The sequence below is a fragment of the Anopheles marshallii genome, chromosome 3 (assembly GCF_943734725.1).
Source record: "Anopheles marshallii chromosome 3, idAnoMarsDA_429_01, whole genome shotgun sequence".
In the NCBI taxonomy this organism is placed as follows: Eukaryota; Metazoa; Arthropoda; class Insecta; order Diptera; family Culicidae; genus Anopheles; species Anopheles marshallii.
This window is the reverse complement of record NC_071327.1, coordinates 46125421-46136801: the sequence shown is the minus strand read 5'-3', so window position 1 is coordinate 46136801 and position 11381 is coordinate 46125421. Positions and strand designations below refer to the sequence as shown.

General features: G+C 40.3%; 1 protein-coding gene across 1 annotated transcript; it reads right to left on the bottom strand.

Moving 5' to 3' along the window:
- Positions 1–5808: 5808 nt before the first annotated feature.
- On the bottom strand, positions 5809–9574 carry LOC128714530 (activating transcription factor 7-interacting protein 1). Its single transcript, XM_053809405.1, has 3 exons — positions 7023–9574; positions 6311–6945; positions 5809–6224 (listed from the first exon to the last, which is right to left on the bottom strand). The coding sequence occupies exons 1-3, from the start codon at positions 9572–9574 to the stop codon at positions 5809–5811; spliced, it is 3603 nt and encodes a 1200-aa protein (XP_053665380.1).
- Positions 9575–11381: the final 1807 nt, after the last annotated feature.

Here is an 11381-nt window from a genome sequence, read left to right as displayed (position 1 = left end):
TGGGCAACAACCAGCGTCGTTGTTGAACAACGTCGATTAGCTCAACAGCAGGCGAGATTTTTTATATTATTTTAATGAGCTGCTTACTCGCAGATGACTATGAGTATAGCAATCGATTGTAAACGATTCGCTGGAAAGTATGGTACGCGTTTCCAAGAAGAAGGGAAAAAACTGGCTAGGGATATTTGAAACGAACTTGGAAATGAAACCCTTCATAGAAATGATTTTGCGGGTAAAAATAAACATGGTTTTGAAGGCAAGGCCTTGGTAGGAATTCGTGTTTTAATCACGTAATTCAGTCATTTTATAATTGAGAAATTTATAACGATTTGATGTTTTATAAATAATGGTTGGCCTGGCTTCTTTTATCATATATAAACTTAATTCACGGCATTAGACCGAATACCAAGACCATAACATTATGTACCTGGCCTAATAAAACATCATTATTTTGAATGATTTAATTGATATTTGCAGGAATTTTAGTACAACGAGCTTATAACTAATTGCACAACATCTACTGCTTGTCTAAACGAATAATTTTAAAATAGGAAAACAATTATTTCTCCTTAAATAACATCCTAGCTTAAATAACATCCTAGTAAAATTTACTTTTCTTGATTGGTCCTGAAATATTGTAAGTAATACATCTTATCGACATAAATTTCAATAATAATTGGTGAATTGATCGTTATGGTAAACAAAACCATAACTTACCTTAATACCGCCCAAGAGTAATATTTCCATGGCCTTACTAGAAGTTTTTCAGCAGCATATCCCCAAAAAAAAGTACATTGCATACACAATCACACTTTTCTGACACTATAAACTTAACTGTGCTGCCAAATATTAACACACTGCATCACTATAATAGAATGAGTAGTAGTAATGTTAGGAATAAATTTAGCAATTATATTCGCACGACACAGATGCTCGATTTGCATAAACCACAATAAAAAAAAACAACAACAAAATTTCTAATAACTACTAGCAGGAATAAGCTTGTGGGGTGATTAATCAAAGTAACTCGAGTCCCCGTAAGCAGGATCTCGGATCCTGAAGGACCTGTGTCAGAATCGATCGGTAACAGCCGCAGAAAGAAGGGAAAACTACCCACACAACATACACATGCTTTTTTGTTTTCTTTTCATTTCTTGGCTTACGATGAGGCTAAATAAAATACGACCGGTAACTGTTCGCCAAACATTTATAGCTCACAAGTTCCGATGGCTGCAAGGAGCGTATACTGCCTGTGCGTGCGCTTGTGTGAATGTATTTACCGTGAAAACCGATCGGCTTTTAATTAGGGAAATTAATTCCGAGTTTCACTTGCAACGTCACTCGCCATTTCCAACCACACACACCAACTCCAACAGCAATACAATGACTTGCTGCACGGTGGCGTAATAACGAAATGTATACGGCAGTTTTTTTTTACTATTCGTAACGAAAAAAAGAACTTCAAGCTGCGTGGTACCTTTCAAGCGAACTAATCCACGCCGACAGTGCTAGACGACTAAATCTGCCAGCCAACGGCATCGACTAATAGCAGGTTTCTCGTAGTACTGGAGTCCTGTTTGCGTGGATTGTAAGGATTTCCTCTCATTTTCTCTCGCTCTCTGAAATACACATCCATTTGCAGGGTTGATGGTAAAATTTTAAACACTGAATAGACAGGAATTTCTACTAAAACAGATGATACCTAAAACACGATTAAGCAACCTACCAGAAAAATGACAAAATCCATTGAATCATTATGTTGCTTTAAAAATACCAATTTGCCATATTTGCTGATTTGTAACAGCTGTTGTTGAATAGCTCTATTTTTCATCATTCGTATGCCGATTAATAATATCTGTAATAATACATATAATTCATAATATTTTGTTTATCTTGCATCAACAAATTATCTGAAATACTATGGAGACTTATACACTAAAAAGACACGACGTGTAGGACCTCAATTTTAATTGCCTATTGCGGCTCATCAACCCTGTATTTTCTTAAACGCGGTACTTTCGGTAGGTTTCTCTTGTTTGGAAGATGCGGTGGAAAACTTTTCTCCTTCGCTCTCATAATTGTTCCGGGAAACCTCATTCAGCGAATAGGAACATGCAAGTGCTGTAACTGTTATTTTATAACATCGTACCATGAAACCGGCATTGTTGTGAGAGTGACAGGAAATAGCCAATAAACATCAAACACACTCGGTGAGAGAATCATTCGAACCTTTCCGGCAAATTCCGGCGGGAAACAGATCGGAAAATAAACCCCAAAAACATGATAATGAAACAAAAGACCATGCATTTACCGCAAATTAGATCTTGTTTCTTTTCAAACTCAAATTTTCAAATCGTTCTTCTTTGTGGAAGATTGTATGTATTAAAATCGCAAAGCTGTTACGACAATTGCTTCACTACAGATTATCTCCATTTTGATCCTTCTGGTCCATTGTTGGTATTAGAATCAAAATGCATTTGAAAAACAACATGAAACACCACAATGCATGCAAATAAACAAGACTGATTTGTCGGTTTCTCCCACCCACAGACCGTACTACTCAGCCGGAGCAATGGATCAGAATCAAAATAACGCGACTACCATCAAGGACGATTGCCTTTGTGATGTAAAGGCAAACACAGCAGAGTTCCAGTTCTCGTGAAAATTGACCTCGTGGTAGTTGGTGTCAGCGTCACAATGATGATGAAGCTGTGGCACATCGGATTTGAAACCATCTTAAATAATTGCTCAGAATCCCTACTTAATTTAAACTCTATAATTCCAACGTTCAAAAAGGGTTCGCGACCCCGACCAGATTTGAGGCTACGACTTGTTGTGTGATTGACCGAATGTTGAAGGCAGCATCATGGAACCACTGAATTACTTTTTGCATAGCTCAATTCAAACCCCACTACGAAAGAATACGAATTATGAATAGTCAAGTAAACAAATAGTTTGTTTGATCAATACTTACATTTCGAAAATGTAACATTGTATTTGCAGTTCTGCCACACGATTTCGATACACACTCTTTTGATAAACTATGCTTCGTAACATTTCTGCATTCTTTTATCGAAAAAAAACATTGCCCGTACACATACACTCGGTTGTAAACAATTCCTTCGTAACAATTGAGTTACAGGCAGTTCCACTCATCAATTGTCTTACTGCCAGCCACGTACTGCTACACCACAAAAAATCGTGTGCAAACTTCAGCTTTTGCAAAAGTATATTGTCCATTATTGCAGCAAAAATTACATTTAAAACTTTAGTATCCGTACCGGTGGCCGCGATCGACAAACTGACAGCTGCAGAATGACATACATAATGTTTATATATGGTTTATACATATGGTACATATGGTTTATACATAATGTGCGAGATTTTTGTTGCGCACATGTTTGTTTGCTTTCCGCGTCTGCGGTTTTGCTTGTTTTCTATGCATGGCAGATTTAAAAAATCATGTTCATCCTCCTTTGACTGGGACGTATTTTACCAGTTGCTGGTGTCTAAACTACTGCGACCTTATAGACCCAGAAATTTGAATCCATCGAACGGCAAATCGTCGATTCGCACAAACTGCGAACAAATCACCTTGGAAACATATAGGTCATATACACGATGTAGAGTTGAGAAGACTTTCAATGTGCAAATAAAGTTAGTTTAGCAACTACAGATTTGTACCTTGGCTGCCACATAACTATTCTTACTCCCGAAAGACGTTTTCTCCAATCCAAACCAACACTGGTGCTTGAAACAATTAGAAGCAAATCCATACAAGTGCAAACTTACCCTTTAATGTTGTCGCAATAAACGTTTCAAAGTGACGCAACTGAGCGCTACATTATGTAAAGGCAATTATTCATTATTGGTTGTTCACTTCCAATAACTTCTGATGACGCAGAATTTTACCAGTCATTATGCGATATTATTAATTACGTCGGCTTATTTTAAGTTTTCCTCGGCACTTTTACAAGCATAACAACAACAGCGTATTTTGAACTAGCCGTCCCGAAATGCATGAATCAAATCTCATCTGGCCGTTTTTATTCTTTGTTCCTAAGCACCCTATCTGATGCAGAGGGCCGACGTGATATCGCCGTGACCTGTGGTCAGGTCAAATTTTCGTCCACTTTTTAGATTACTTTACAGTCTACTGGACCGGATACGTGGAAACCATCAATCCACTATCCTACTGAAATGTGTTATTGAGTTATGTGATCGAGTGGTTCATCACACCTGGCAAAGTGGGTAAACTAACTAGGTTTACACCCACCTAGTAACCGAACTAACTAGTAAACTAACTAGGCTTTGATGCGGTCGTCATATTGAAAAATGTTTTTACGTTTATGAATTCGATTGTGATACGTAAATTTGTACTCACACAACCTAGTCCACCTAGTTACTTTACCCCCTTTGACACCTGGTATCACCAGATATGTTTCAAACTGCAAACTGTTCAAAAGTACTACTTTGTAAGTAATGTATTTCATGATCAATGATAATAATTGACTGCTGAACGATTATGCTTTCTAGTGATCGTATCGTAAGCGTGTAGTGGCTTAACCATCCATCAATCCCTAATAAAGTACTTTGATACTTGAGCGCTATGTTGGCTTATAACCAATCACCGATGGGCTTTACCTGAATTTTACTAATAAAAAGCCATACAATGATGCTCTTGTAGAATAATTGTAGTTCATTCACTGTAACCAAGCTACGATAAATACAGTAGAACGTCGATTAGCCAGCGGGGAATTATCCGTGAGCCCAGAAATGACAGCTAGTAGAATAATTTTGATTTTTACCATTTACCCGTTTTGCTCGAGAGGGAATCGAGTGTTTTCTATACAGAGATTACCGAATTAAACACTCTGGAAAATGTTCCATAATGATAAATAAACAATAACTTATGTTTCTTAACTAAGAAACATATGAATGCCTACAGTGTTGACCTATCATCTTCATCTTTAAATATTACACCTACAAAACTGAAGGACCTGTTATCAGTGGAAATCATTTAAGCGACATCCTGCCGGTCTGCAGTTGCCCGGACAATCGACATTTTACAGTACTGTTAAAATAAATAGATGTGGTAGATAGATGTGATAGATGTGATAGATAGATGATAGATGTGGTGTAAAATACAACCATATTGGTTGCTGCCTTTATTACATAATTTGTTGTTTTAATTAGTTTACATCCAAGGAACACTATACAATTGCCACTACCTGGTCTATGATTCAGTGTCCTCTTGTACACTTGTGGACATGTCTTTTAGACACGTAGAATAAAAGCCGGATTTGAAGCTGACCGGGTTGGCGTGTCACAAATGATGGGGGAAAATCCGCCGGTTCATTTTATGTTTTTCACAATCATTTCAATACATCCGTACGTACGTTATTTTGTTCGACAGAGGCATGTACTAATATGCTATAGAAAATGAGTTAAGTTCTATTATTTATAAAAAAAAAAGATTTTCTTCTCGATTTACAGATATTTTCTTCAAACACTATTAAAGCGTAGAACATAAACAATGATAATGTCATCATCGTGTCGACCGAAATCCACCGTCCACTAACTCGAAGCCAAATAGTTGCGGCGCTTCACATCTCCGAACATTTATACCAGTTTCATTGTTGCTTACATTACAAATTTGTATGTTTGCCTGACTCTATTCTTAGACCATTATTTTATATCTTTTGTCCAACTTGTAAATTTTGATGCAACAAGATTCCAAAGGTAGCAATTTTTTGTTAGTAGTACGGATAGTTAGAAGACTATGACTTATTCATGGTTGAGTTTTTTTCAAACATTAGACACGTTGGTCTCGTTCCAGGTGCGCGGCTCACAAAACTTTCCGACTCGTTTGTGTACGTCGATTGCCCGCACTGCGAAATAATACCTTTGACCTTCTTGGAACTGCGTCAGAGTAACAGCCATCGGCAGAAGCAACGCTTTCACATCTCCAACATGACGCCATTCTTCCGGAGACGTAGGGATGGACAACTCCTGATATGCGTAAATTTGATACGTTTCAATATCAGCATGAAGATCCGTAAGCGATGGCATTGTCCATGAAATTACTATGCCAGCTTTTACGTTGTTCACGCATATCGATGGCTGGGGAGGTGACAGTTTCCAAGTCGGATCGCTGGGCTGTGGTCCTGGGGGCGGAAGCGGTGCCAGCAGTGGTTTGATTACTACACGTTTTCTTAACGCATCTATAAAAAAAATCAAAATTAAAATTCATTTACAATTAAACAGAGCTTTTCACTTTAAAAAGGACAGTTTCTAAAATATATCCCACCTGGTGATGGAGCCGGAGAACGTGCCAAATTACTATTGTAGATGGGATGACGCAAAGGTTGGAGCGGATTGTTGTTACGATTCACATTTAGTGGTGCTCGAACTACAGCGTTGTTAAATTGATTTATATCTCCAGCTGCAGTACTGCTAACGACAGTAGAAGCAATCTCACTGCCGTTTACTATGTTTATCCTCGGTTGAAGACGTATAAACTGGTTAGAAGCAATCTGCATACCCGGAGTATTGGCTGGGTTGGATGGTGTTGCTGTAAATGAACCACTGTGTGAAGGTTTCACCCGTTTCACGAGTATGGATGAACGAAGGCCACCTTCCTTACCAGCAGTGATGTCGTCTTCATCAGTTAAATCGATTAAAGAATCGTTTGCAGTCACCGTTGTCGCCAGTGAAGAGTTTGATTTAACCTCAGTCAACTGTATCGTGGTCGAGTTTGTCATGGTAGATGTAGCTCGCGTGCCTCCCGACGGAACAACCTGATAATTCTGTGATACTGATATTTGAACGTTAGCATTCAACGGACGGCCCTGTTGATTTACAAGATCAATAGCTCTTTGCCGAGCGGTAGCATCCTGTGCCGCTAAGGCTGCGGAATTTTCTAACGTCAACAGGTCTGTACGACTGTGCAAGTAAAGTTATAAACAAAAACATTAACAATAAGCATCATTGAATGAACAAAGTTTCGAAGCAATACTCACACATTCATTTGAGCTTTTCGTTGTGCTTGCTGACTTTGTTCGTGAATCTGCTGTACTAACAGTTCCTGCTGCTGCCTAACCTGTTTCTCTTGCTGTGCCTGTTGATACGGGGACAAAGGGGGTCGTTTAGGAGTGAATTTATGAAACTTTTTGCGAACGGTACTATCAATCCCACCCGCAGTCCTGATAGCTACCGGACCAGTGTTTGGCGATGCACTGGTAAATCTGGCAGTGTTGGCAATAGACACACCAGCACCTTCGTTGTTAAGTGCTGGTGCCATTTTTACTGTATTGCCTACCGTAGTATTTACGCTGGCCGTTGCAAGGTTGTTGCCATGCTTACCAACCTGAGAATTCATGCTTCGTATCATGCCGTTGGTCATAGGACTGTTCGGAGTGATGCGCGCCGAAGCCATGGGAGATACATTATTTGAAAGCTGTGAACGAATTACATTTGCTGATGTGTTTTGCTGTCCACTGGAAGACGGTCCTGCAGTCTGCTGAGAAGTTTTGTTCGCCAGTTCGTTTGCTTTACTACCCTGGGTCCTGTTCTCAACGATTCCATTCGTCGCAACTGTCCCCGTAACGGGTGGATTCTTCTGTTTTTCGGTCACATTTTTTGAGATGGTCGACGATTGTTTGCTTGAATGTGCCATTTCCATTGTGGGTCTGGATACCTGCAATCCAACAGCGCGAGTTATTTTCACCGGCGCAACAAAACATTTGGCGCGCTTCTTCATATCCTCTACAGCTCTTTCGGCGACTAACTTCAAACCGTCGTAGTGGTTGGACATATCGAATATGGTACGCTCGTATCCTTGCAGCTTTGCAGACTGTCTCTTAATGATCTTGCGTAATTCTGCGTTTTCCCCCTGATGAACTATGACTTCACTTATTTTTTGCAAAACCAACTGTTCCAAATCTGATCGAGTCATCAGTGATATCGGTTTGTTAAACCGTCGCAAGAACTCCATCGCCGGTGGCTTACTTTCCATGTTACCTACTGAGGAAGAGGCTGTTGGCGTGGTTTCCATCTTTTCTGCTAAGACAGAGGCAGCAGACTTTCGATCAACATCTGCACTCTTGACGGACGTATCGCTATTTTGATCCGTTTGGAAGTTATTTTCTGTCGGTACGTCTGATTTTTTATCGTTTATATCTGCTTCTTTGTTACTAGTCTCTTCCGCCTCGTCTTCGTCGTCATCTATCACCAACACTTCAGGATATACCGAGGTTTCTATGGCATGAACATTTTTCTGACCGCCTTCTGCGATGGACTTTTTATTTTGTGTAACACCATCTAGCACGCCATTGCTGTTATTCGATGTGTCACTCCTACCTACCGTGATGTCAGTTTGCGATTTGTCGTCAAAGAAAGTAGGTGCCGACTCCGGCTCAGCTGCTGACAAGTTTGTCTTGATTTCTGAACGTAAGTCCAATCGGTCTGTTTTATTACCAGGTTCTTCAGATGACTTTCCGTTTTGTACGGTATCGTTCTCTATACCGTGAAACGTGCATTCAGTTGTTGCAATTTTCAACTCCGGTTCCGGATCAGTTGCCATCGATCGAGCTCGTTTTCTCGGCGGCTCTGCACATTGTAACGTGTCATCACACTTTTTGTCGTCTATTTTTTCTGAAACTGTCGTAACATCATTTTTTTTCATCGTACTTGCTTGTTCTGCATCATCCGAATTGTGGTTAGCAGCGCTACCATTATCACTACACGGAGAGTTGTTAGATCCAGCTCGATCTTCATCGATGTCCATCTCCTGTTGCGTTTCTGGTGCATTATCCATTTCTTCGAGCAAACATTCATCATCCACCACAATTGTGTCCATTTTCGACCCGTCTTCATCTTGATTAGCGGCATCCTGAACTGCTGGTTTTGTCACAGTCTCTCCTACCGTACAATCGTGGTTGCTGTCTGTGATCTTTCCCGTTTCTGAAGCACTCAACACGTTATCCGCTGTTTTAGACTGCAGTGTTGCTTCCACTAGTTCTTTTTCCGCGTTCGATGATGCTCTTTGCGATGCAAACGCTTCCTCCTGAGCCTCAAGCAACGATTCTAGCAGTTCCTGAGCCGTCATTTCGGAACTAGGTTTAGTTTGTACCGGTGTTTTCACTATTGACGGGGTTGTCGTTCTTTCGCTGCTTGGCTCATTAACACCTGAATCTTCCGCACTGGACACACCTGTCAAATCGATGTTTTCCACCAGCGAGATCTCTTCCCCATCTACAGCGGACAGGATAGATGTTTCTTGCGTTGTTAATGTCGAACATATCGTTGTTTCATTTCCCGTATCATCACATTTGTCATTTGTGTTCGGGACCGTTGTCTCGATCGGTGATATACCCGAAATGTCTTCCGTCTTTTTTTCCACGGCCGCAGCCTTGGGGGCTTCATCCTCTTCGCTGTCGCTTATGAGCAAAGCTGGCAAATCGTCATTTTCTCGAACGATCATCCCGGGGGACTGTTCCGGAGCTGTTTCCTGTGCTTCTGGCGAAGATTCTGCTTCGGTTGTGGATGAAACCGGCTGGTCCACATCCATCATTCTTAGCTTCGCATAAGCTGTAGCTGCAAGAGAAACATAACAAACCAGTCAGATACGAATTTGTTTCACCAATTGCCACAGCATCTGCAGACACGATAGAGCTAAACTTTAAGGGTATTTCATACTGTTTTGCCAACCTCAGTTGTTTAACACTTTCAAGCACTTATTTAAAATAATACACAGTTAACTTAAAGCAGCATACTTCTAATAAAAACCAACAAACCAACTTTTTACAGACACCAGCTATATACTTCATGCGTTCGCGCGTCGTGCTGTGTCAAACACGATTCCAGTTTGCGGGCCCTGGCTTTGGCGTGAGCAGGAAGGTTGTTGAACTCCTATCCCTTTCAGTCAGATTGCGAGAGGAGAGAGCGATATCGAAATGACGCGTGAGTTTGTAGTTGTGACATCCTATAGCTGCTTCCCCTTCCATCCAAAGGACAAAAAGATGGTCTAGCTCGGATACTGATCTCCAAAAGGTACCTTCGCTTAAGTAAATCACTGCATGGAACTTAAATAATGCGACACCCATTACTACCAGCAAGCCAGTACATTCATAGTGAATGATCGTTACCAAATCCGATCTTCGGAATCAAATGAAAGCAAAGGAAAACAATCGTGAATTGGAAATATGAAAGTTTTGTAATAATATACTCCACTCCGCGGAATGAAGAAACACTAGCCGACGAAACGTTTTACCCTACAGCGTACATTGAGCGGTTCAGCTGAGTTAAAAAGATAACATCCTTGCGCGATCCCTCCATGGATCGTGTTCAGAAGCATACGCGCGTAGCATTAAAAGAACTCGCTTTGAATTGCACATTGTAGCATCGTTGCGACGTTCCTACATTTCATCACGACTTGCTGTGGTGGCGAATATTTGTGGAACTAACATTTCACGAATACATTCGCAGGAAAATCTACCACAACCATATGCTTCCCATACCGTTTCCAGTCATAAAAGCGTGTACCACAGCCAACCAAAACGTCTACTCTTTCTCAGAAGAGCTCAGTTCTGGTTGATGATCATTAACTGCATTTCACTTCATCCCAGATATATTCGAGTTTACGCCCTTCCCGACTACTATCGAGTTTTCAAGGGGTCGCAAATTGCAATACATCTGTAGCCAATTATGTCCATGTCTAATATAAACGTAACACTAATACATAAAAATGCCTTTCTTATTAGCGGCGATATGGCAACGAGTGAGCGGTACAGTTTGCCATCTCACAGTACGAAATTGTTCTCTATTATTTTTACTTAATATCTGACCTGATATAGTTTCCGTATTGAATGATACAACATTTAATACTCATCTTGATACGTTGATACATCTCGTTTTGTTTTTCTGATGAAACACCGTCTTTCTTTGTACGTGTAGGTGTGGCCTACAAAATAGCTACAAAAACCCCACTGTACGTCAAGCTAAGAAAAGTTTTGCATTCTTTAGGGATGTATGGCGAAACAGAATACATCATTGATACCAAACGATATGAATCCGAAAATCGGTATATCAAGTAAATGAAAAAGCAGGATGCGAGCTTATAATGATACAAAATCGAACAAATACAACAAACATTTGGCCAAAGCAAACAACATTCATCCAGATTCCAATACTATACCAACACGAATGAGAAAAGTACATTCATCGCACCATCGCCACAGTGCCGACGAATGATATGACCAACTATGAGCTACACTTCTGCCCATTCTCTTCCAAACGTCTTTAAAGTTAAGCAAGCAGTAATTATTTAACGAAAAGCTGTTCTTTGCCATGAAAACGACATAAGTAAAAAAACCAGCATG